The 25,770-nt window shown below is 54.1% G+C and overlaps 1 protein-coding gene across 11 annotated transcripts; it reads left to right on the forward strand.

Annotated features, from left to right (window-relative positions):
- The first annotated feature begins 366 nt into the window (after positions 1–366).
- Positions 367–22,468, forward strand: MED12 (mediator complex subunit 12). 11 transcript variants are annotated; one of them, XM_027093667.1, is made up of 45 exons: positions 367–658; positions 1,179–1,283; positions 1,491–1,682; positions 1,819–1,978; positions 2,689–2,870; positions 3,059–3,169; positions 3,516–3,770; positions 4,136–4,282; positions 4,446–4,545; positions 4,676–4,812; positions 5,039–5,170; positions 5,509–5,635; positions 6,128–6,357; positions 6,869–6,949; positions 7,081–7,251; positions 7,454–7,598; positions 7,765–7,815; positions 8,139–8,257; positions 8,447–8,590; positions 9,030–9,193; positions 9,406–9,537; positions 9,966–10,193; positions 10,371–10,515; positions 10,689–10,809; positions 11,171–11,272; positions 11,373–11,486; positions 11,738–11,913; positions 12,094–12,273; positions 13,347–13,418; positions 13,868–14,001; positions 14,170–14,331; positions 14,611–14,722; positions 14,882–14,971; positions 15,464–15,573; positions 15,805–15,940; positions 16,208–16,369; positions 17,357–17,731; positions 17,955–18,105; positions 18,261–18,457; positions 18,620–18,697; positions 18,790–19,007; positions 20,927–21,149; positions 21,574–21,714; positions 21,891–21,972; positions 22,193–22,468. In XM_027093667.1, the coding sequence occupies exons 1-45, from the start codon at positions 560–562 to the stop codon at positions 22,234–22,236; spliced, it is 6,537 nt and encodes a 2,178-aa protein (XP_026949468.1). In that variant the 5' UTR covers positions 367–559; the 3' UTR covers positions 22,237–22,468. The 11 variants fall into 11 exon arrangements, with proteins under 11 accessions (XP_026949468.1, XP_026949464.1, XP_026949458.1 ...); XM_027093663.1 differs by lacking the exons at positions 21,574–21,714; positions 21,891–21,972; positions 22,193–22,468 and having other exon boundaries at positions 11,361–11,486; positions 18,261–18,466; positions 18,790–18,844; positions 18,920–19,007; positions 20,927–21,176; XM_027093664.1 differs by lacking the exons at positions 21,574–21,714; positions 21,891–21,972; positions 22,193–22,468 and having other exon boundaries at positions 368–658; positions 18,261–18,466; positions 18,790–18,844; positions 18,920–19,007; positions 20,927–21,176.
- The last annotated feature ends 3,302 nt before the right edge of the window (positions 22,469–25,770 follow it).

Genomic DNA, 25,770 nt, shown 5'->3' on the forward strand with positions numbered 1-25,770 from the left:
TGCATACGTAGTTTCTAATCTTCGCAACAGTCCCTTGAAGGTGTTAGTACACCCATTTTTCAGATGCAGGAACTAAGAAACAAAGAAGCGGTTTGCAAAAGGCAGAGTTTCTAAGCAACGCACAGACGATAGAGCACTTATTCTAGGCCGAGAACTGAGCGAGGCGCTGGGAATCCAGTTCCAGTCGGAGCTCAGCGCCGCGTCCGCCTCCCGCCTCGCAGGTTCGTATCCCCAGCGCCTGGCTGGCGGATGTTGCAGGGATCTTGACTGAGTGAAATCGATTCTCCGGCGGCCAGGGTGGAAAAGCTCCCCGAGCGCGGAGCTCCGCCCCACGCCGGGCTGGGCCCCGCCCCCACCCCCGCTGCTGTCGGTATTGTCCGATGGTTCCCGGCGTCCCTCGGTTTCCCTCGGTAGTTTCCGGCAATGATCGAGAGTTTCTAATGTGCCCCCTTGTCTCTCGGCTGCCGTCCTCGCCACCGCCGCCCCCCTTTTCGGCTCCCTCTCCCCCTCCCCCGCGGCCGGGCCCGGCTGGCGCCTCTGGCGCTACGGGCTGGGCAAGATGGCGGCCTTCGGGATCTTGAGCTACGAACACCGGCCCCTGAAGCGGCCGCGGCTGGGGCCTCCCGATGTATACCCTCAAGATCCCAAACAGAAGGAGGTGCGTTCAGAAATCCGGGCTCCCACGGGGCCAGGGGCCAGCGATCGCCATAGGAGGAAGAACTGATGGCTCGGGGAAGGGGGGGGGGGCGGGGCGGTTCGGTGGGAGCGCAAGTCCCGAAAGGGGGAAGAGTAAAGTGGGCTGGTGTAGGAGAGTAGGACCTAGTGGGGGTGGGGGTTGGTTCCTGGGCGCGAACCGGGAGTGATGTCGGGGCCACGCTGGAGGCGCCCCCCTCTCCACACACACACACCTCAGAAAGTTGTCTGAGGCGGCTGGGTGAGCTACGGCTGCTTGCAAGCTCGTAGGGGCACAGTGCTGTTGAGCGAGCTCTGGGGAATTGGGAATCTTAGTGAGGGTGGGGTCCAAATGAATATAAGGGCCTAGCTTTAAATCACAATCTGTTCTCCGAATCCTCCTCCTACCTTTTCCCCCGCTTGTTCCCCTCTCTTCTACCCTCCTCTCCCATCACCCCCACCCCCAAGGGGAAAAAAAAAGCTAAAATGTTGTTTTCCTGCCTCAGGATGAACTAACGGCCTTGAATGTAAAACAAGGTTTCAATAACCAGCCAGCTGTCTCTGGGGATGAACATGGCAGTGCCAAGAACGTCAACTTCAATCCTGCCAAGGTGAGACAACCCTGCCAGGCTGAAGGAAAAGGCTGGAAGAATCTGAGAAGATGCAAAGGCCCTGGGTTGGGAAGACTTAAAGGGATGACCTAAATGGCCGAGTTTTCCTTCATAACCTAATGCTACCACATTGGCATTTGCCCATCAAAGGCACGACCACTTCTTTGCCCCTTCTTCCCACCCTGAGGTGTAGTTTTCTTCCCTCAGATCAGTTCCAACTTCAGCAGCATTATTGCAGAGAAGTTACGTTGTAACACCCTCCCTGACACCGGTAGAAGGAAGCCCCAAGTGAACCAGAAGGACAACTTCTGGCTGGTGACTGCACGATCCCAGAGTGCCATTAACACCTGGTTCACCGATCTGGCTGGCACCAAGCCACTCACACAACTAGCCAAAAAGGTGAGGTACTGTTTCCTGTTCTTCAGGCCAAGGAGGGGAGCGCGGGTACCAAGTACCCTCCGATTTCCAGATGAAGCTACACGGGTGCCAGCTCATTGGGGTGAGAGAGGTCTCACTATTTGCGATGTCCATCCAGGTCCCCATTTTCAGTAAGAAGGAAGAAGTGTTTGGGTACTTGGCCAAGTACACAGTGCCTGTGATGCGGGCTGCCTGGCTCATTAAGATGACCTGTGCCTACTATGCAGCGATCACAGAGACCAAGGTTAAGAAGAGACATGTCATTGACCCTTTCATGGGTGAGTAACTCCTAATACCAGAGGTCCCACCACTGATCGCTTCAAGGAGCGGTAGAGAGACCCTTGCAATTATTCTCCTTCCTCATCTGTATTCCTTGCTTCTGCTTGTATCTTGCATTCACTCAATTAGTAAACATCAAGTATCTTGAGTATCTGCTGTGTGCATGTACTGGGCTATAAAGATGACCACTACCTAATCCCTGCCCTTAGGATGCTTATAGTCTAGTAGGGATGCTAAGGCATATGTACGAATCCCATAATTGAATATAGAAGCGTAGTGTCAAAAGTGGAGGCAGAAGCTTCTTTGAGAATTCAGTGAACAAAAAGATTACTTTCTTTTGGGGACACCTGGGAAGGCTTTAGGAAGGTGGCATTTGTTTCTTTGTTTTGTTTTAATTAATTTTTTTGAAGTATAGTTGATTTACAATGTCATGTTAGTTTCTGGTGTACAACGAAGTGATTCAGTTTTACATATATATACATATATATATATACACTCTCTTGCATATTCTTTTCCGTTATTGTTTATTATGGGATATTGAATATAGCTCCCTGTGCTCTACAGTAGGACCTTGTTGTTGAAGGTGGCACTTGACTTGAGCCTAAGGGGATGAATAGGATTTAGAAGTATGGTGACTGGGGGTGGGGGACAGAAGGTGTTCTAAGCAAAGGGACAGTATAAAATAGCCCTTTTCCCATCTTTCCCCTAGAATGGACTCAGATCATCACCAAGTACTTATGGGAGCAGCTGCAAAAGATGGCTGAATACTACCGGCCAGGGCCTTCCGGAAGTGGGGGCTGTGGTTCTACTATAGGGCCCTTGCCCCATGATGTAGAGGTGGCAATCCGGCAGTGGGACTACAATGAGAAGCTAGCCATGTTCATGTTTCAGGTAGGAAGAAGGCATGTCGTGTGGGATGTGGGATTGAGCCTGACCTCACACTCTGCCAGCATAGAACAGAATCCGTCTGCCACCTTGCCCCACTCGTGGTTCTCTTTATTATTTCATTTACTTTCTCTGCCTCATCTCTAATAGTCCCTTGGCAAAACTAATCCTCTTCCCATCCCTTGTACCCATAGGACGGAATGCTGGACAGACATGAGTTCCTGACCTGGGTACTTGAGTGTTTTGAGAAAATCCGCCCTGGAGAGGATGAATTGCTTAAACTGCTGCTGCCCCTGCTGCTTCGAGTAAGGCCTAGGATTTGGGGGGGTCTAGGGAGGATGTGAGGAGATATAAGACGTGAAAGCAATGTCCCTTGGAGAGAACTGTTTTTTGTTTGTTTGTTTGTTTTCCTAATATTTATTTATTTATTTGGTCGCGCCGGGTCTTAGTTGCGGCTCCAGGGTTCCTCAGTTGTGGCAGGCGAGCTCCTTAGTTGTGGCATGCAAACTCTTAGTTGCGGCATGCATGTGGGATCTAGTTCCCTGACCAGGGATCAAACTCAGGCCCCCTGCATTGGGAGTGCAGAGTCTTATCCACTGCGCCACCAGGGAAGTCCCCAACTGGGGGGTTTTGATCGTCGTGTCTTCACAGTACTCTGGGGAATTCGTTCAGTCTGCATACCTCTCCCGCCGCCTTGCCTACTTCTGTACGCGGAGACTGGCCCTGCAGCTGGATGGCATGAGCAGTCACTCATCTCATGTGATGTCTGCTCAGTCAACAAGCACACTGCCCACGACCCCTGCTCCTCAGCCCCCAACTAGCAGCACACCCTCTACACCCTTTAGTGACCTGCTTATGTGCCCTCAGCACCGGCCCCTAGTTTTTGGCCTCAGCTGTATCCTTCAGGTAGGTACTAGGTGGGCCCATGGAAGTATTAAAAGGCATCTTGAGAAGACTCAGGTGCCTGTCCTGGAAAATGGGACTGGTTCTAAATTGGAGGTGAGAGTAGGCACTGAGTACTTGCTTGGAAATTGTTGGCTTCTCATTTCTGGGGTGTTAGTTCCTTTTCAGTTAGTTCCCTTCCAGGTCTAAATAGGAGGCCCAAAGCCTTTTAGGAGAGTGGATGAGGGGAGGGGCTCAGAGATGGAGTGATGCCACCTCAGGGGCTCAGAATAACTTTGGATCAGAAACTGAAGGGTTGGGTCTTATAATGGGCTTCTAGACAGGTAGCCGTGATAACTGAGTTTGACTTAGCTGTTCCTGTCTGGCAGACCATCCTCCTGTGTTGTCCTAGTGCCCTGGTTTGGCACTACTCACTGACTGATAGCCGAATCAAGACTGGCTCACCACTTGACCACCTGCCTATTGCCCCCTCCAACCTGCCCATGCCAGAGGGCAACAGTGCCTTCACTCAGCAGGTAAGTCTGACCAATAGCCTGGTACTCCCAGGCAACTGGGATGTGAGAGGCTTAAGTTACTCTTTCAGAAATAGTGACTCGGAGTCTGCTACTATTCTTTTAGCTTGGAGCCCTGGCCTTTTTTGTATGCCTTGCTACATCCTTAAAGCCTTCCTCTTTGCAGGTCCGTGCAAAGTTGCGGGAGATTGAGCAGCAGATCAAGGAGCGAGGACAGGCCGTTGAGGTTCGCTGGTCTTTTGATAAGTGCCAAGAAGCTACTGCAGGTGGGTGCCAGAGGACAGACAGTAAGAAGGATGTTTGAGGAAAGGATGGGGACGGTAAGGACATATAGATCTGAAAGTTGGAGTACATCGGGCCTCTAGTTAAAGTCCCCTTTACCACTTTCCTCCTCAGGCTTCACCATTGGACGGGTGCTCCATACTTTGGAAGTGCTGGACAGCCATAGTTTTGAGCGCTCTGACTTCAGCAACTCTCTTGATTCCCTCTGTAATCGAATCTTTGGATTGGGGCCTAGCAAGGATGGGCACGAGGTAATAAGCAAGAAGGGGAAGAGAAGAAGTGAAAAACAGCAAGAGCAACATTATATATGAGGGGAAGGCTTGGCAAGGCATTGAAACCAGAGGATGTCTGAAGAGACAGCCGGTCTTACTGGGCCTAGGATGTTTTAAGATGGGGCCTAGTCGCTGGGAGACTGGAACTCAGTTCTTTGTCCCCAGCTCTACCTTACTCACCCTTTTGGTCTTCCTTGGTCTCCAGATCTCCTCAGATGATGATGCTGTGGTATCATTACTGTGTGAATGGGCTGTCAGCTGCAAGCGCTCTGGTCGTCATCGTGCGATGGTGGTAGCCAAGCTGCTGGAGAAGAGACAGGCAGAGATTGAGGCTGAGGTTAGGGGGCCCATGGGGCAGTGGCAGCTGGGGTTGGAGCCACATTGAGCTGGTAGTGGGACCAAAGTTGAAGTTGTGAGAGTGAAGAAGGGGTAGAGAATGTACAGGGAAAATTGAGGACATAAGGCAAAAGTAGAAAGGAGTGGATCGATGTCAGAGTTAGAGAAGTGACCAAGGCTGCAGCTGGGAGACGGTAAAGAAAATGGGAGTCAAGTGGGGGAGGGTAGAAGTGAAAAGCTTGGGATGGATCCAAAATAGGCAGTAGTTCAAGGATTGCACATGGACGAGTGAAGAAACAGGTAAAACCCAATCCTACAGTTTGTTCTCTCATCTTACAGCGTTGTGGAGAATCGGAAGCCGCAGATGAGAAGGGTTCCATAGCCTCTGGCTCCCTTTCTGCTCCTAGTGCTCCCATTTTCCAGGATGTCCTCCTGCAGTTTCTGGATACACAGGCTCCCATGCTGAGTATGGACCCCTGCCACCCTCTGGTTACCTCTGCCTAGACTCACCCATCCCTGTCATCAGAAAGCATATGAAGGGCCTTCTGGATATATTTCTGTCTTGAGCTCTATGCAGAATGACTTTGGGACATAATTCTAGCCTTTGCTCATCTTACAGTTTAACAGAGTAGAGAAGTAAAGAGAAGAATAAAAGGAGCATACGATCGAAGCATTTTCACGTATAAATAGCAGAGATGCTGTATTCCTTTATGAGATGGTGTGTGGGGCAGGAGTTTGGGTAACCAACCACACTTTATCCTTCAACAGTTTTGGTTTTATTGTTGTTGTTGTTTTTGGTTTGGCTTTTGGTTTTTCGGGTTTTTTTTTTTTTTGAGTCATTGCTATTCTTGCCTACTTCAGGAACCCTAGGAGCACCATGCCTTAGTGTGTCTCTCTCTCTTTCTGCCCATCTCTTTTGTGCTCCCCTAACTCATCTTTTCTCATCCCCTCTCTCCAGCGGACCCCCGAAGTGAGAGTGAGCGAGTGGAGTTCTTTAACTTGGTACTGCTTTTCTGTGAACTGATTCGACATGATGTTTTCTCCCACAACATGTACACTTGCACCCTCATCTCCCGAGGGGACCTTGCCTTCGGAGCCCCTGGTCCCCGGCCTCCCTCTCCCTTTGATGACCCTGCCGATGACCCTGAGCGCAAAGAGGCTGAGGGCAGCAGCAGCAGCAAGCTGGAGGTGAGGGGGCTTTTCCTCGCCCTAGATCATTTCTTCTGACAGTCCCATCTTCCTGGCTCCTGGAATCCTCTGAGAATCCTTTACCTAGTGACAAGGGTAAGATTTGCTTAGTGCTTTGCAGTTTAGCAAGCACTCTCATATCAGTTTTTTTCATTGGATCCTCACAGCAGCCCTGTGAGGTATTCTTTTTTTTTTTTTTTGGCTGTGTCGGGCGGCTTGCAGGATCTTAGTTCCCCCACCAGGTATCCAACCAGGGTCCATGGCAGTGAAAGTGCTGAGTCCTAACCACTGGACTGCCGGGAATTACCCCTTGTGAGGTATTCTTATCCTCATTTTAAAGCTGAAGGAAACCAAGGCCTGTGGTGGTTAATGGACCAGTCAAGGCTTGCATCTGGAACTGGTGCTTTTCCCAATATGGTCTCCTCTCTTCGACTCCCTGGTCAACTTTTCTAGATGGTGGGGAGCAGCTCCTCGGGGCTAAAGCAGCTTCGCTTCTGTTCTCTGCCGTCAGGATCCAGGCCTCTCGGAGTCTATGGACATCGACCCTAGCTCCAGTGTGCTCTTTGAGGACATGGAGAAGCCTGATTTCTCAGTAAGTTAGATCCTGGTGTGGGAGAATCCAGCTCCTGAGGTCCTCCCGTTATGCCACTTTGGGGAGTTTCTTTGTGCCCCCTCATCCCTTTGTCTTCCTCTAAATGTTCTGCCCTTTCGCCTTTCTCTTAGTTGTTCTCCCCCACTATGCCCTGTGAGGGGAAGGGCAGTCCATCCCCTGAGAAACCAGATGTTGAGAAGGAGGTGAAGCCCCCACCCAAGGAGAAGCTAGAAGGGACCCTTGGGGTTCTTTATGACCAGCCGCGGCATGTGCAGTATGCCACGCACTTTCCCATCCCCCAGGTACCGTTCCCCAACACCTTGCGACCATCTGTTCTGAGCCCAGGTTTCTGTCCAAGGACTGTGCTGAGGGGTTGGAGCTGTTCTTAAGGGTGTGGTATGCTGGGAAGGGCTTGAGCACTGGGATGCTGAGGGGCATGGAGCATGCTTTTAAGAGGAGGGAGAACGATCCGTGCTGGAGTCTGATGGTGCCGCTGGGATGCAGGAGGAGTCATGCAGCCATGAGTGCAACCAGCGGTTGGTCGTACTGTTTGGGGTGGGAAAGCAGCGAGATGATGCCCGCCATGCCATCAAGAAAATTACCAAGGATATCCTGAAGGTTCTGAACCGCAAAGGGACAGCGGAAACTGGTGGGTTTGAGGCACCTTAAATGGATCTCCCCCAAAAAGCGCCCTAGTCAGTCTTCCCTTCCCCAGTGTAGGGAACTCCCAGTCATGTCCCGATGTCCTGTCTCTTGGAGTCTCCTGAGAGCTCTAGTCCTTTTGAAACTTCCCCCCTCATTCCCCCCCTCTGCAGACCAGCTTGCTCCTATTGTGCCTCTGAATCCTGGAGACCTGACATTCTTAGGTACCTCACAGTAAGCCCCATACTGCCCGCCCTCCCTCTCCCTTCCCTCCCTCAACCTAGCACCTCCCTGTACGTATTCCTCTAAGGTCCACATAGTCTGTGGTCCTCCAAACCTTTGCTTCACTGTCCCCTTCCCTTCATCCCTCCCCGCCCCTTCCTTGACCCTCCCTTCCCATCTTCCCTCTTCCTTCCTTCCCTCTCTCCCTCCCTCCCTTCCTTCCCCTTGCCCCCCCAATAGCCTTCTCTCCATACTCCCCCTCCCCACCCCCAGTCACCTAGTTATCTTCCCTGTCCTGACTGGTCCCTTTCAACTGTCCCCTCAGGTGGGGAGGATGGGCAGAAGCGGCGGCGCAACCGGCCTGAAGCCTTCCCCACTGCCGAGGATATCTTTGCTAAGTTCCAGCACCTTTCACATTATGACCAACACCAGGTCACAGCTCAGGTGAGGGCCTAAGTCCAGCCCCCTTCCCACATTCCGGCCTCCTTGTCCCGTTTTCCTTTCCTCCTTGTCTTTTTTCCCCCCTCAGGCAGGCTAAGCCTCCTGGTCTCATCCCCTTCCACCATCCTTTCCTGCTTCCTTGGTTTTTCCCACCTCTCTCCATTCCTGTCTCACTCCCACTGCCCTTATTAGGTCTCCCGGAATGTTCTGGAGCAGATCACGAGCTTTGCCCTTGGCATGTCGTACCACTTGCCTCTGGTGCAGCATGTGCAGTTCATCTTCGACCTCATGGAATATTCACTCAGCATCAGTGGCCTCATCGACTTTGCCATTCAGGTGGGGAAGCTGGGGAGATGAGGGTGGAGGAAGGAGTTTGTGCTGTACAGGGTCATAAGGACAGGAGGAGAGGCTCAAGCCAGTGTCCCAGGCTATTTGGAGGGACCGAAAGACTAGTGTGGGGGGAGTGGCCCATGAGCTAAGCCAGCAGGAATAGAGACTCAAGTGCTCCCTGAGGAGACCCGAGAGATGGATTAGAGCACTGGGCACAGACTGTCCTCCCATCGTGAGGTTCATAGGATTGTATCCCGGAGACTGGTTACATCATTGACGTGACTTGTCGTTACTAGAATAAAGGACAGTGGGATATGGCACCAGGGCCCTTCCAGGCTGAGGCAGCTCCAGCAGGAAGGGGCTCCAGTTTTCTCACAGGAAGGCGGGTTATGTGTAATACTCAGGGCCTCTTCTCATTTGTCAACCCCCGCTCACTCTGCTCTAGCTACTGAATGAACTGAGTGTAGTTGAGGCCGAGTTGCTTCTCAAATCCTCGGATCTGGTGGGCAGCTACACCACCAGCCTGTGCCTGTGCATCGTGGCTGTCCTGCGGCACTATCACGCCTGCCTCATCCTCAACCAGGACCAGATGGCACAGGTCTTTGAGGGGTAAGCAGGGCTTCAAAATGCAGGGCCCTGGTGCAGGGCCCTGGTGAATGCTGGTGGAAGTGGCCTGCGAAGAACATGTGGGGCTCTCACTGTGCGGAAGTGCGTGCCATTCAGGTGGGGAGGGGAGAGAGTATTGCCAAGGGATGGGAATCTTTGCGCCCCGGCCTGCCATTGCTTCAGGCACACCTCCCGACCTTGCCCCTTCGTGACAGGCTGTGTGGCGTAGTCAAGCATGGGATGAACCGGTCCGATGGCTCCTCTGCAGAACGCTGTATCCTTGCTTATCTCTATGATCTGTACACCTCCTGTAGCCATTTAAAGAGCAAATTTGGGGAGCTCTTCAGGTAAGAGAGGTGGGAGGTAAGGGGTAGAGACTGGGACCTCGTCCCGTCTCCTTCCCATTACTGCCCCACTCAGGAGCAGAGCACAGCCCAGGACCCTGCTGTCTCTGAAGGGTCATTTGGGGATGGTGTCCTCTGCGTGTTCTTGGTTCCTGAGAGTGGGCCTCCTTCCTCATCAGCCTTGCCTCCAGCCCATGTCTGCGGGGCCCACATTCCTCCTCCCTGCCTCCAGAGGCCCCTGTGCCTTCTTCTCACTGGGTTCCTTTCCTGCCCGGTCGGTCTGCTTTGTCCCATTTCCCCTTTTCTTGCCCTAAGGCCCCTTGTCCCTCACATTCTCCTTTTTTTTCTTTCTTTTCTCGCCTTTCCTGACCATCCCTCTAGTTCACTAGCCCTTCCTCAACGCTGCTCTCTCCTTTCCCCCACCCCTGCAGCGACTTCTGCTCCAAGGTGAAGAACACCATCTACTGCAACGTGGAGCCGTCAGAATCCAACATGCGCTGGGCACCTGAGTTCATGATTGACACTCTGGAGAACCCTGCCGCTCACACCTTCACCTACACAGGGCTAGGCAAGAGTCTTAGTGAGAACCCTGCTAACCGCTACAGCTTTGTCTGCAATGCCCTTATGCACGTCTGTGTGGGGCACCATGATCCCGATAGGTATGGGGCGTACTGAGTGAGGAATGGGCACCACGCTCCCGCCTGATATTGGGAGGGATGAGATGCCTGGGAGGTACTGCAACCTTGGTTATGGCCGGGGTGGAGATGAAAAGTTAATGAGTCTGAGGTTTTGCCGGGAACAAGGTTTTTCCTGAGGGCATTTGTACTTTTCCCCAGGGTGAATGACATCGCAATCCTGTGTGCAGAGCTGACCGGCTATTGCAAGTCACTGAGTGCAGAGTGGCTGGGAGTGCTTAAGGCCTTGTGCTGCTCCTCTAACAATGGCACTTGTGGTTTCAACGACCTCCTCTGCAATGTAGATGTGAGACTGGGGGTGGGGGAGTGCCGGACACCGGGCATGTCCCGGGGCAGGGGTCTGCTCCCAGTAATCACAGGAGCGGAGGGACAGAGTTTTGCAGAGTGGAGGCCAAGCGCTCTGAGTAGCCGCCCTCTCTCCACACTGAGTCCTGGTGTCTGTCTGCTTTTTTCCTCCAGGTCAGTGACCTGTCTTTTCACGACTCCCTGGCCACTTTTGTTGCCATCCTCATCGCTCGGCAGTGTTTGCTCCTGGAGGATCTGATTCGCTGTGCAGCCATCCCTTCGCTTCTTAATGCTGGTGAACTACCAATCCATAACCCCTAGAATGTCTAGACCCCCCCAGTCTTAATACACACTGGATGGTCGCACTCTGGTTGTTCAGTGTGGGGCTCCTGGTGGCACCAGAGGCCAGTCCTGTGGTGTGCCTCAGGCTGGGAGGGGCGTCTTTCTAACCCTGCATTTGCAGCCCCGATCTTTCCGGTTCCTGACCCTTCCAGGTACTCCCCTTATACTGCAGAACAGTTTGCTACCCCACCTCTCCTCCAATGTTTTATCTCTTTTCGCCTGGCCTCAGCTTCCCTTTTAGCCCCTCACCACCTACAGATCCACATACAGTCCGCCTTCATCCTTTCCCCTCTGCTTTGTCTTCCTCTCTGTAGCTTGCAGTGAACAGGACTCTGAGCCGGGGGCCCGGCTTACCTGCCGCATCCTCCTCCACCTTTTCAAGACACCTCAACTCAATCCTTGCCAGTCGGACGGAAGTAAGTGACCTTGATCTGAGCCGGCCAGCCGTGGAAAGTGTGGCCACCCCACCCACACCGTTTCTACTTTTGCTTCCCCTGACTTCAGCTGTCTCCCCAGACAAGCCTACGGTAGGAATCCGCTCCTCCTGTGACCGCCACCTGCTGGCTGCCTCCCAGAACCGCATTGTGGATGGAGCTGTGTTTGCTGTTCTCAAGGCTGTGTTTGTACTTGGTATGGGGGTAGGAAGGGAGTGGTGCCAGAAGTGTGTATAGGGTGGAGCGCCAGCTAAACTACAAAGGACAGTCTTTCTCTCTCCTGAAGGTGGTCTCTCTGACCTTTGGGGAGGAGACGAGGGAGGGAAGTATATTTCTGTCCCATAGGGCAGGATCTGGGGAGTTGCTGCTTCTGTGGGTCCGGGGTGGGTCTCCACACAGCATTCGGATCTCACTCTGCCCTCCCTATCTCCTGCCTGTGAACCACAGGGGATGCGGAACTGAAGGGTTCAGGCTTCACTGTGACAGGAGGAACAGAAGAACTTCCAGAGGAGGAGGGAGGAGGTGGCAGTGGCGGTCGGAGGCAGGGTGGCCGCAACATCTCTGTGGAGACAGCCAGTCTGGATGTCTATGCCAAGTACGTGCTACGCAGCATCTGCCAGCAGGTCAGTCTCACCTTCCCCCCACACCTCCTAAACGCCGCTATATAATATAGTCCTGTTTCCTACCGTGATCGCACCACCTCCCTGCCATACATCATGTCCCTCACCAACCCCCCAGTCCATCCCCCTTATTCCTAACCTGCTTACTGGTTGCCCCAGTCCCCCGATTCTCGGCTTCCTCAGGAATGGGTAGGAGAACGTTGCCTTAAATCGCTGTGTGAGGACAGCAATGACTTGCAAGACCCAGTGTTGAGTAGCGCCCAGGCCCAGCGCCTCATGCAGCTCATCTGCTACCCACATCGGCTGCTGGACAATGAGGATGGGGAAAACCCCCAGCGGCAACGCATTAAGCGTATTCTCCAGGTAGGCCAAAGCGATGGGAGTCTTGGAGGAAGCAGTGGGGCCTGAGCCTGGGGTGAGACGATGGGGACCTTGAGAGGAAAAGAGAGAGGGAGTGAAGTAGGAAGGCTTCACTCGAGGATGTGGGTGAAAGGTGGTGAGAGAAACAGCTCCAGCATGGGTTTCGAAGTTAAGCCAATATGGTCTAGACTGGAGAGTGAACTGTTGGGTGAGTGCACAGCTATCTGGAGTAGGACTCCAGCTTATTAGTGGGAGGCATAGCATCTGGGAGGCCTAGTTTTTGGCCTTGTATGTTTGGCATGTTGGTCGTGGCTCTGTCATGAGTAGTAATACTACCGAAGAGCTATTACTTATTGAGCGGCTGCTTCACGTGGGGTACCATGCTCAGCACTCTACGTACATTTTCTCATTTACTCTTTACAGCCCTGTGAAGTAGGTAAGAATATCCCTATTTGACCAGTGAGGAAACTGAGGCTTGAAGAGGTTAAGTAACTTGCCCAAGGTTCAGGAACTCACACAGCTCGGAAGTTTATGAGCCCAGTCAGTATATGAGCCCAGGTCTGCCTGTGCCCTTCCTGCCTCACCACGCTGCTGCAGACATTCATGTGACTGGAGGGTGGAAAAATAAAGCCGTTGAGGAAAAGCTAAAGGAATGAGGCCTCTTCAGCCTGGAGGAGATAATGCCAAAGAGAGATTAGCTGAGACTAGCCTTCGGGTCTGTAAAGGACTTTGAGCAGCTGGTTGGAAACAGGAGCGGCGAGCTTCAACTTCAACATCAAAGATTTAGGTTAAGCATTAAGCAGAACTTCCTGATGCTAAGGAATGTGAGGCTCTGGAACAGGAAACTGGGGAAAGATGTGAAATCTTTCCAGAACCACTTTTAAAATAGGATAGACTTTTCAGTCATTTTGGACTATTTAGGTATGATCTTCCCTAAAGAGGGGACATAGAGGTCCCTTTCAGACCTCCAGGCATATGTGATTCAAGTTTGTGAGAGATCAGGAGCTGGCATCGGGGTGCTGAGTGGCTGGGATGACACAATGATGACTAGCTTGTGGGTGGGGTCTCTGTCACAGAACTTGGACCAGTGGACCATGCGCCAGTCTTCCTTGGAGCTGCAGCTCATGATCAAGCAGACCCCTAACAATGTGAGTGGTGCCCGGGCCCTCTCTTTCCCATGCTTACTTCCAGCGACACATGTCAGGGAGGCGGGCCGCCATAGAAGAACCTAGGTCCTACCTTTGGGTTCTGGAGATCAGAGAGGATGGGAAGATGGCGGACGTTTGGAGCCGATGATAAGGCACATGGATTGGGATTGTTGGGGCTCTGAGCTGTGGGGAAGGTTGGTGGCGGTGGCCATAGAGGCTGTTTCTCTGGCCACAGCTGTAAGGAGGTATGTAAAGGAGAAGACAGTGGGGCATTGGAGAGATACTGCGAGGTGCTGGAGGACACGACACCCAGCAGAGTTGTGTCCGTTACCCTCCTATCAACCTCCATGGATGCCTTCCTATGTCCTCATCTCCCAGCTCTCCTACCATCTCTTTGCCTTTGCCGCCAGCTACCTATTTAGCACCCCTGTGCCCTTCATCCTCCTCAGGAGATGAACTCCCTCTTAGAGAACATCGCCAAGGCCACAATCGAGGTTTTCCAACAGTCTGCAGAGACAGGGTCGTCTTCTGGAAACACTGCAAGCAACATGCCCAGCAGCAGCAAGACCAAGCCCGTGCTCAGGTTGGGTAGAAACGTGTTAGGACCCATCCCTTTCTGAGTTTTCTCCTCTGGTAGTGTAAATGATTTCAGCCACCTGGAGATGCCAGGCATGTCCATCAGGAAAGGAGAGGATGGGTTGTTCCAACCTTGCCCGGCTCCTCTGTAACCCTGTGCGCGCCATCTCTCCAGCTCCCTAGAGCGCTCTGGTGTATGGCTGGTGGCTCCTCTCATTGCCAAACTGCCCACCTCAGTCCAGGGGCATGTGTTAAAGGCTGCTGGGGAAGAATTGGAGAAGGGCCAGCACCTGGGTTCCTCTTCGCGCAAAGAACGCGATCGACAAAAGCAAAAGAGGTAAAGCGGCTACGAGGGGGCCGGGATTGAGGGGTAGAAAGGAGAGGAGGCATACCCAGGGAAGAAGAAAAGTTGGGGCAAAGAGGTGAGGATCAAAATCAGAAAAGTGGACAGAGGATAAGAGTGATAGTTGAGCAAGAGGCTAGATCTTTTTTTTTTTTTGAAGAAGGCTAGATCTTAAAAGAGTAGAGTCTGGGGCTCAGAGGAATGAGGTTGCAAGTCGCCTGACCTACAACCCACAGTCCTGTACTTTTCTTTTTCTTTTCCTCCCATCTCTAGCATGTCCCTGTTGAGCCAGCAGCCCTTCTTATCCCTGGTGCTGACGTGTCTGAAGGGTCAGGACGAGCAGCGCGAGGGACTCCTTACCTCCCTCTACAGCCAGGTCCACCAGGTACAGGTCTCTGGGCCCTGGAGCCGGGCAGGAGGGCAGAGAAGGATGCAGCCAAGAGGCCACTGAATCTTCAGTGTTTTCTGACAAGAACACCCTGGGTGCTTTGGCATGGAAACGAGAAGATCCCTGAGCTGTGTGTTGTACTTGTTTTTATCTTAGATTGTGAATAATTGGAGAGATGACCAGTACTTAGACGATTGCAAGCCAAAGCAGCTAATGCATGAGGCGCTGAAACTGCGGCTCAACCTGGTGAGAGAGGGAGCTGGGGAGACGAAGGAAAGGGGTGGGGCTAGGACTGCAGACAAAGAAGCCCCAGCCCAGGGAGGCGAGGGTGAGGATGGAGGGCCCAGGCTCTTCTGGGTCTTCACGTATTAGCCCAGCTCTCCTAAAGGACGCAGGACCTGAAAGTGGTTAAGGAGACTGGATCCTTGCAGGGAACCTGCCTCAGTATCCTAGATTCTGGCTGGGCCCGAGAAGCCCTAGACGTCTATTGTGGAATGTTGAATGAGATCCTGGACATCCTTTGGTCCAACTCCATCATTTTATAAGTAAGGAAACCAAGGCCGAGAGATGTCAAGAATTAAGTCGTTGGCCTGAGATCATGTAGCAAATCATAGGTACAGCTGGAACATTGACCTCAGGTGTCCCGAGTCACATCCAGCCCAGGTTCTAATCTAAGCTTTCCTTAAATGCTGCACTCCGCCCCTGAGCCATCTGACTGACTTGTTGTGGCCCTGGCAGGTGGGGGGCATGTTTGACACGGTGCAGCGCAGCACCCAGCAGACCACGGAGTGGGCTGTGCTCCTCCTGGAGATCATCATCAGCGGCACTGTCGACATGCAGTCCAACAAGTAAAGCATCCCCATCCCCTCCCTCCAGTTTTGTACCCGAGAGGATCCCCTTCCCTGACACCAGGTGCACGACCCGCCGCAATCGGTGTGGCTCATACTGCGGACTCTGCGGTCCGGGGTTCCCCACACGGTTTTGGTGCCCGCTCCCTGCTCGTGTCCAACCCGGCTGTCTCTGTCTGTCTGAACTCTTTCTCCTCTGGTTTCCCCCCCGCCCCCGGCTTCCTGCCACAGTGAGCTCTTCACCACCGTCTTGGACATGCTGAGCGTGCTCATCAATGGGACCCTAGCTGCGGACATGTCCAGCATCTCCCAGGGCAGCATGGAGGAAAACAAACGTGCCTACATGAACCTGGTGAAGAAGCTGCGGGTGAGAGGAGGGGACGAGGGCGAGGCCTAGAGGCCTGGGGTCTCAGCCCCCTATTCCCTGACCTTGCGTTTGCTGTCCAGCCTCAGTGGCATCGTCCTGCCCAGAGCCCCTTACCCTTCCCTTTCACGTCCGTGTTTTCTTTGTTATTCATATGGTAAGGATTTACCGAGTGTCTTCTTCCTGCTAGCTTCTGTACTGTCCCCTGAGACTTCCCGTCCCTCTTTTCCTGTGTCCTTGAACTCTTGTCCTGTCTTTCTGTGCCTGCAGAAGGAGTTGGGGGAGCGCCAGTCAGACAGTCTGGAAAAAGTTCGCCAGCTGCTGCCGCTGCCCAAGCAGACCCGAGATGTCATCACATGTGAGCCGCAGGGCTCCCTTATCGACACCAAAGGCAACAAGATCGCCGGCTTCGACTCCATCTTCAAGAAGGAGGCATGTTCCATTATCTTCCCATCCCCTGCTCCCCGCTCCCCACCTTTGTTCCCCTTTGGGTCAGAGCCTCCCCTGCATTAACCTCTGTAGCTGCAACAGGTTTATCAGGCTCTGTGGGCGAGAGCCATCCCTGGGGTGTTGAGCTAATCACTTAATTTTCCTCACATTTCTTCTTCCCATCTTGGGAGTCTCCCTCTCTTTCCTTGGTCTCTCCCTTCACCCCTCTGCACCTCCCATCACCCCCACCCACCTTTATACGTACCACCCATTTCTCAGCACCCTACCCTCCTCTTTCCTCTGCCCCACCTGCCTCCCATACTGCTCCACCCCGGCCTGCACCCCTTTTATCCCTGCATCTCTCTCCCCCCGACCCTGTCAACCCATCTCTGCACAGTTTTCTCTGTCCCCTCTCTTTGTCAGTTACAGTATTTGTTGAGTAACCATAATCATCGTGTGAGTAGAGGGAGAGGAGAAAGAGAACGCGGAGTTCAAAAGCCAAAGTCCGACCCGTTCATATAGCCATACTCTTCGTTCTTTTCCTGGCTCAGTGTGTCTCTGTCTGTCTTTCTGCCTGTCTTTGTCTCTCTCTCTCTCTCTCTGCCTGTCTCTCTCTTCCTGTTTTTCTCTCTCTCTCCCTGTCTCTGTCTCTCTCTCTGCCTGTTTTCAGTCTCTCACTGCCTTTTCTTTCTCGACCTTCCTGTTTCTGTATCTGTCTTCCTCTGTCAGTGTCTGTCTCTGTCTCTGTCTCCCTCTGCTCCCCGCCATCTCCTCTTAACTCTCTCTCCCCTGTGTGTGTGTGTGTGTGTGTGTTTCCATGTGTCCGTGTGTCTTCCTTTCACCATCTTCCCTGAATCTACCCATGACTTTCTTTTTCTTTTATTGCCAACAGATACTTTTCCCTCTCCTCCAAGTCCTCAAGTTTTCCAAGTCTTCTGTCTTCTGTTTTCCAAGTCTCAACAGCTCACTGTTTCTCATTTTCCGGAGCAGGGTCTACAGGTTTCCACCAAACAAAAGATCTCCCCCTGGGATCTTTTTGAAGGCTTGAAGCCATCAGCACCACTGTCTTGGGGCTGGTTTGGAACAGTCCGGGTGGACCGGCGCGTGGCCCGCGGAGAGGAGCAGCAGCGGCTGCTGCTGTACCACACGCACCTGAGGCCCCGGCCCCGCGCCTATTACCTGGAGCCACTGCCGCTGCCGCCGGAAGATGAGGAGCCCCCAGCCCCCGCCCTGCTGGAGCCTGAGAAAAAGGCTCCAGAGCCCCCCAAAACTGACAAACCTGGGGCCGCTCCCCCCAGCACTGAGGAACGCAAGAAGAAGTCCACCAAGGGCAAGAAACGCAGCCAGCCGGCCGCCAAGACAGAGGTGAGCGCCGCTGCCACCTCGCCACAGCCCCGTCATGCCCCTTCCCCAGCCCCTCTCTCTTCCGGATGCTGTCGAGCGACTGGTTTGTGGGAGGGCTGGGGGTATCTGGGGAAGGGGTACCTTTAGAATTAGAACAGGGAACCACGTACATCCAGCTCCTGTTCCCCCCTCCTACCCCACCTGACCCCAGCCCTCTCCCCTTCCTCCTGTGCCGTTCACACAGGACTATGGAATGGGCCCAGGCCGGAGTGGCCCCTATGGAGTGACAGTGCCTCCGGACCTCCTGCACCACACCAACCCTGGCTCCATATCCCACCTTAGCTACAGGCAGGGCTCCATAGGCCTCTACACCCAGAACCAGCCACTGCCGGCAGGTGAGTGCCAGCTACCAGGCACGAGGGACTGACCCGAACATGCCTTCCGCCTGAGGGGCGATGCCACTCCTCCCAGGAGCTGTGGATGCCCGGGGCGCTGAGCAGGGCGCAGAGGGACGAAGAGCCTAAAGAGGTCAGCCTGCTCCCCTTTCCAGGTGGCCCCCGTGTGGACCCGTACCGCCCTGTGCGGTTACCGATGCAGAAGCTGCCGACCCGACCACCTTACCCTGGAGTGCTGCCCACCACCATGACTGGCGTCATGGGACTGGAACCCTCCTCCTACAAGACGTCTGTGTACCGACAGCAGCAGCCTGCGGTGCCCCAGGGACAGCGCCTTCGCCAACAGCTCCAGGCAAAGATAGTGAGAGGGGCCGTAGGGAGGGCCGTCAGGGAGAGGGGCTTTTGGGGTCACAGGGATTGGGATCTTCACAAGGACACACAGAGTAGGAGATACAAGAAACGAGGTGGCAGAAAGCCCTTCCTGAGTTTGAGTTTGTCTCCTTTTTCCCTCTAGCAGAGTCAGGGGATGTTGGGACAGTCATCTGTCCATCAGATGACTCCCAGCTCTTCCTACGGTTTGCAGACCTCCCAGGTAAGGGCACGAGATGGTGAGAATCAGGGAGCTTGAGGCAGGCTGCGCTGCACAGTCTTGGCCCTGACTCCGTCTCTCTTCCTTCCCTCCAGGGCTATACTCCTTACGTTTCTCATGTGGGATTGCAGCAACACACAGGCCCCGCAGGTACCATGGTGCCCCCCAGCTACTCCAGCCAGCCTTATCAGAGCACCCACTCTTCTACCAATCCTACTCTTGTAGATCCTACCCGCCATCTGCAGCAGCGGCCCAGTGGCTATGTGCACCAGCAGGCCCCAACCTACGGACACGGGCTGACCTCTACTCAAAGGTACCCAAGGGAGCCGGGGGTCGTGAAGACACACTGAGGCTTTCAATTAGGGAGAACCTGGGCCTGGAGGTGATGGGACTAGTCAGAACTTTTGGAGGCATCAAGAACACTTATCTGGCCACCTGGCCTGTCGCCACAAAATGCCGGAGCTGGAAGGGACCCTGGCGGCCAGTGTTCTCACACCTGCTTCCCAACATTTCTTCGAGGACCAAAGAGGGGAAATCATTTATATATGACTATGAAAAGGAAAGATCGGGGGTTCATAGATGCAGTGTGTGGTAAGGAGTCATCCAGCCACTATTAGAGCAGTTTAGTGCTGGAATGGACCAGCGAACACATTCTCCCACCATGCCGAACGTCAGTCAGGCCTTAGTTAAGACTTTGGAGTCATGGCTTGAGGCTCTGCAGCTTAGGGTGGAGAACATTGCAGGGTGGACCAGAAGCAAAGTCCCTTACTTAGACGTGCCTTAGGCCCCCTGTGTGGCCAGCACTATGCTAGGACCAGGTGGGGTGAGGAAAGCTATTTGAAAAAAATACAAAGTCCCTCACCACAGAGAATTTCTACTATACCTGGGGAGAGGAGACTTACTCAGAAGAACACTTAGGGAACACAGTGATGAAAGATATAATCAGCTGTGCAGTTGGGTGCCGCGAAGTAAATGGGAATTCAGGAAGAGTGCGGGATGATATCACTGTGGGCCTGAGTCATCAGAGAAAGTTCCGTGAAGGAGGTCAGACTTGAGTTGGCCTTTGAAGCATAGCTGTGATTTGGATTTGCGGGGAGGAGGAGAAGGAGGGGGATCCCAGGTAGAGGACGTAGCATGAACAAAGACATGGGGACCCGAGTGAGTAGGGTGGCTGGGAGGACAGGAAGGAGAAGAGCTTGGCTGAAATGTAAGACTTGTGCCAGGGAAGGAGTAGGGATAAGCTGGGAGTGTGCAGGTTGAGAGAGAGCCTTGAACGTTCGGTGAGGGATTGAGACACAATCCCAGAAAGCATTCTTTTTTTTTTAACAAATTTATTTATATTTTATTTATTTTTGGCCGCGTTGGGTCTTTGTTGCTGTGCGCGGGCTTTCTCTAGTTGCGGCGAGCGGGGGCTACTCTTCGTTGCGGTGCGGGGGCTTCTCATTGCAGTGGCTTCTCTTGTTGCAGAGCACGGACTCTAGGCATGCAGGCTTCAGGAGTTGTGGCACATAGGCTCAGCAGTTGTGGCTCGTGGGCTCTAGAGCGCAGGCTCGGTAGTTGTGGCGCACGGGCTTAGTTGCTTCGCGGCATGTGGGATCTTCCCGGACCAGGAATCGAACCCGTGATCCCTGCATTGGCAGGCGGATTCTTAACCACTGCACCACCAGGGAAGTCCCCAGAAAGTACTCTTTTGATCAGGAAAGTGTGATGTGATGATTTGGGCGTGTTGAGAGATTAATGTGGAATTCATGGAGAGGATGCGTACGGAAGGTGACAGAAGACTTGAGACGGGCCCAGCCAGTAGCCTGTTGCAGTGAAGTACAGATTGGGGTCAGAAAGGTGTAAGGAGCAATAGAACACAACAGTCTTCAAGACCCTGACGGTTACTGGGGACCAACAACAGTGATAAGCAGAACCACCTCAGTGGTGTCTATGGAATGCCTAGCTTGTGCTGAGACTGTGTTTCATTTTCATAAGAGAAAACCAGCTACAACAGAATTGAAAAATTCCTAACCACGAAGGTTAGGAGACACTAAAATGGAGTGTTGTCTTTGCTCCTCATTCCCCAACCTAGAAATCTGTCAGAAGCCAAAAAGTCTCTTCTGGTTGGTGACAGGAGGAGTGAATGAAATGGCCTGTTGATGTTTCTTTGGGGTCAGGGACCTGGGGCTCATCTGCACCCCCATCTCCCACAGCCCGTGCCTTGATCTCTGCGCCTCCTTGTCTTTGTAGGTTTTCCCACCAGACACTGCAGCAGACACCCATGATAGGCACTATGACCCCACTGGGCGCCCAGGGTGTCCAGGCTGGCGTCCGGTCGGCTTCCATCCTGCCTGAGCAGCAGCAGCAGCAGCAGCAGCAACAGCAGCAGCAGCAGCAGCAGCAACAGCAGCAGCAGCAGCAGCAGCAGCAACAGTACCACATCCGGCAGCAGCAGCAGCAGCAGATCCTGCGGGTAAGGCCCTAGGATTTTCGCCTGGGACCTGGGAGCCCGAGGAGGAGGGGGAGGAGGAGGAAGGGGACTGGGAGCAGAGAGGAGGAGGGGGAGGAGAGGCACAGGCTCTTCCAGGTGGTTTTCAGCGCTGAATGAGGCAGTGTAAGGGCGTACCCCGGCAGGGCAGCTGGCACGTAGTGGGGGCTTAAGAAGCCAGTTCCTTCCCTCCCCCTTTTTCCGGGGGTCCTGGTGGGAGAGTGTTGGGGGTCATCTGCTTGGTGCTCCACATTTGATTTTCTCTGCAGCTCTCCGAGCGGGGAGGGCAGCGGAGCCGGAGTTCCCACCCTGTGCTTCTTCCCCCATCCCCATCCCTCCACCACTGAGGTTCAGCCCCTCGCTCTCCTTAGACAGATCTCTTCTGTCTTCACAGCAGCAGCAGCAGCAGCAGCAGCAACAGCAGCAGCAGCAGCAACAGCAGCAGCAGCAGCAACAGCAGCAGCAGCAGCAGCAGCAGCAGCAGCAGGCACACCAGCAGCAGCAGCAGCAGGCAGCTCCTCCCCAGCCCCAGCCCCAGTCCCAGCCCCAGGTAGCTGCTGGACTCCAGCCCCGGGCTCTGGGACAGCGGCCCAGGCTGGGGACAGTGTGCAGCCATGGCGAGGCGGGGGGCAAGGCAGGGCCCTCCTCTGAGAGCTGGGGACATGAGGACGGGGAAGGAAGGGGGAAGGTTCGAGTTCAGTCTTCCCCTTCCCATTTTCACCTCAGTTCCAGCGCCAGGGGCTTCAGCAGACCCAGCAACAACAGCAGACAGCAGCTTTGGTCCGGCAGCTCCAACAACAGCTCTCCAGTAAGCCCGCCTTTCTTCCCAAGGAGAGCCCCACAGAATAACTGGGGGGCCGGCGGGGCGGGGAAGGCCAAAGTAGCTGAGGTGATTGCTTCAGGCCCCGGTTGTGAGGGGAAGCGTTGCCTTCCATCCCTTCCCTCGGTGCCTGAATGGCTCTCCTCAATGCAGACCGCCGCCACCCCTGCTCGGCCTCCCACCCCTGATAATCTCTGGTTTTTCACAGATACCCAGCCACAGCCCAGTACCAACATATTTGGACGCTACTGAGCCACCTGGAGGAACTGCTTGTGCACTGGATGGGGCCCCACCCTTTCCTCTTAATTCCCAGTCCCCTTCCTGGGCTAGCACCAGTAGTGGTTGGGGCTCTTCCCTCAGGCTCCATTTTTAATGAGTTTTTAGTATTTTTGTTAATGTGAGGCATTGAGCTGTTGGGTTTTGTATATTATTTATATAGAGACCCCAGAGCTGTTGCACCCAATACACAGAGCTTCTTTGCAAAGGGAGTGTGTGAGTCTGCATGTCCGGGAAGGGCGGGCTCTCGGAAGGGTGCGGGCCGGACCAGCAAGTCAGCACCTTCATTCTGTTCAGATCATCTCCCCTGTTTACCTTCCACCTCCTAAATTTCTGAATTCTAATTGGCTTACTACCCTCTCTTTTCTCCAACCTGGCAACGTGTTAAGGGTTGGGGCCTTAGTCTCTCAGTAAGGGCGGTTCACCTTCTCAGCTAGATGGTGCGGCTTCTGTATAGTTTGTCTCCATGGGAGGATACACCACTGGGATTGGTGGGGGGCCGCTGGGCCAGAGGAAAAGTCACTGGAACCTGATTCTCCTTCCACCCATCCCACATGCTGGGTCTCGAACAAGCTTCGGGGTGGGGGGTGACAGACACTGCTTACGCATTTTGCCACCTTCTGTGGTCTCCCTAACGTTCCAAGTGATATCCTAGATAGAGAACTTCCCTGAGTCACATTTCTGGGATGAAACATTGCCCTCCATTGGCAAGTGTCGCCACCACATAGGTGGTGGAAGGACAGTATGGTTCTAGGAGGAAGAGAAACCAGCAAAAGGAAGCACCCTTTTCTCTCTCTGCTCTGTTGCCAGAACTGCTTGTTTTCACACGACCCACCTTGGCAGTTACCCAGTGTGACCTGCTCACTCCCATTTTACAGTAGAGAAAACTCAAAACTGTTGCTCCGGGGTCACGTTTGGAACTGCAGCGGGGCCATTCTCAGCCCCCTTGCCTTCAGGTTTGGGGCCCTAGATCTAAGGCTATCCAGTAGAGCCAACTGGTTTACTACCATGGAGTCTTCTGGTATGCCCAGGCTGGAGCTGGAAGAGGGCTAGCCCCAGCCTCATGGGTGGGTGGTACCAGATGATCTGACAACTTCAGGATACCGTCCAGGTCGTAGTTGCACTCTATTACTGGGAAGTGTCAAGTGTGCTGGTAAAACTAGGAGCACCAGTCAATACCCAAGTTACAAAAAATTCCCTCTTTGAGGTCCATGAAGCCCTTGCTCAGATGGGACTTACCAAGTTTAAGAGTTGCGTACACAAGGAGTGGAACTCCCCGACAGGGTAAAGTTGAACATGATTAAAGCTTTCTTCTGCCCTGTCCTATCCTGACAGAAACATTCTGAGGAGCTATAGGGGTAGAGGCTTTGCTGGGATAAGGGACACTCAGAGGGGCTTGGGGTGGGGGGCTACTGAAACTGGACAGGTGCACTACACACAGAAACACAAGACACAAAGACAGCCAGATCTGGAGGAGAGAGACTGAAGTGGTCCGACAACTGGCACGCTGACAGCCGGAGTGTGACATGCCCCAGCAGAAAGGAACAGCATTGACCTTTGGGAAAGTGACAGGATGAGGGCAAAGTGCCCCTCCCACACGCACACCTCCTGGTTGCTGCTTGAGTGGTGCTGGTGCTGAGGAGAGGTGAGGGATGCCAAGTGAGGTGGAGGTGGGTCTTCGTGGAGTGTGACTGGGGACTCCTGCAGGCAGTGCCTCAGTTTCTCCCTTTGTTTCAAGGTCTCAAGCTTTGCAGGTAAAGTTTGGACTAGCTGCCCCCGGAAGATCACCTGACTGTGACTTGAGGGGTGTGAGAGAGAGAGGGTGGGGAGAGAGCTTGAGGAGAGCGTGCTTGAGCCTGGGAGGAATTGGGCCATGCCCCAGGACTTGAGCCATCTCTGGCACAAAAGGAGTTAATGGCAGGGACCGCGCCCCCCCGTGTCCGGGCACGCGCAGCGCGCCCCCTCGGTGCGCGGGCACAGCAGCCAGGCTGCCGGAGAGCAGATCTCGGGGATTCGGGTGCGGAGCCCTTGGCCTGGAGGCGATATGGGTGGTCCGTGGCCCGGTTCAGTCGCTCGCAACAGCCCGGGGAACAGGTGAGGCCGCCTGCCCCGGTCTCTCATCCTCTAGCTGCCCATACCTTGCCCTGATCCTATCCCCCCCCAATCCTGGGGTGCTCCACTTCCCAGCCAGTGCTCCCCATCCATCTCAACCCCACGTTCTCCATCAGCACCCCTGACCCCCCAATCCTCCCCTGCTTTTCTCCTCCACCTCCTCCCTGAATCCCGCACCCTTATCATCCTCCCGCCCATGGTCCCTCTATTTCCACAGCCCGGCCCGCATGCTCATCAAAATATCCCTCCTGAAGGCCCCCAGCCCCATTCCTGTATAGTACATTGCCAGTACCCCCTCCCCCGCAGTGCAGCCCCATCTCTCTTCCATCATAGCATCTCACAGCCAGGCTCCCTCCCCCACTCTCTGCAGCCCCCCCCCAATGGAGGCCTTTATCCTATCCTCCCCCATTCCAATGCAGCTCCGTCCCCCAATACCATTCCGAACCCGCATAGCCCCCAATACTGCAGTTCTTGACACCAGTCCATTCCTGCACAATGCCCCTAACCCAATACTGCTCCAGCCCAGAAAGTACCCCCAGATGCCATTCTAATCCCCGGCATTGCCGCCTCCCCTTGTCTTCTCCCAAATTGCAAGTTGGACCAGGATGGAGATCTTGGCCTTGAAGACTCACAGTGGGTCCTAGGGTACAAAGGGCGTTTGGGGGTCGGTCGATTTGTCTAGGTGTTCACGGGGGGAGGGGCTGCAGGAAATTGACTCAAAGGAGAATGGCATTTGGTGCGGAAGGGTTACTGGAGTGGGAGGCATCCCGAAAGGGTTAATGGAATTTGCGGGGAGGGGCGGCACCGAGGGGGTTAATGATGTGTGTGGGGGGGGGTTGCTGGCGGGGAAGCCGTGTGAATGAGCGGTCTGTGCCCCGGAGTTGCCATGGAGACAGTGAATGGGGGGATTGTGTGAACTCAGCTGCGGACTATCCCCCCCCATACACACACACACACACACACACACACACACACACACACACACACACACTCCCTCCTGCCCCACCTCCCTACCCTTACCCCTTCCTTCCCCGTCCCCTCCTCCCCTCCACCCGGGTGCATTCTGGGCAGCGTCTGGGATCTAACCACCCATACTTTGCTCCCCTTTTCCTCCGAGCCCCCACCCCTTTAGTCGCTTTGCCCGCCCTCCCTCCTCCTCCTCCTTCTTTTTCTCTTTCTCTCTCTCTCTGTCTCTCTCACACACACACACACACACACACACACACACACACACACACACACACGACACACACATACACACACACACACACATTCTCATTCCCCTCTCTCGGTGGCCGATTGCCGGGCGTTCCCAATCTCCCTCCCCCCACCCCTTCAGCCAGTTCTTAAAGGAGCAGGCCCACAATCTTGGAAGGCGGGAGAAATAGGGGGAAGCTA

Source organism: Aethalodelphis obliquidens, unplaced genomic scaffold (assembly GCF_003676395.1).
Source record: "Aethalodelphis obliquidens isolate GAN/ISIS:26980383/991018 unplaced genomic scaffold, ASM367639v1 scaffold85, whole genome shotgun sequence".
Lineage (NCBI taxonomy): Eukaryota > Metazoa > Chordata > Mammalia > Artiodactyla > Delphinidae > Aethalodelphis > Aethalodelphis obliquidens.

Bases quoted from the DNA above. Each gene is read 5' to 3' on its own strand.
- MED12 (XM_027093667.1), top strand. From the start codon at position 560: ATGGCGGCCTTCGGGATCTTGAGCTACGAACACCGGCCCCTGAAGCGG. The intron at 14,972-15,463 runs GTGAGAGAGGGA...TGGCCCTGGCAG, and splicing joins TGAAACTGCGGCTCAACCTG to GTGGGGGGCATGTTTGACAC. The intron at 17,732-17,954 runs GTGAGCGCCGCT...CCGTTCACACAG, and splicing joins AGCCGGCCGCCAAGACAGAG to GACTATGGAATGGGCCCAGG.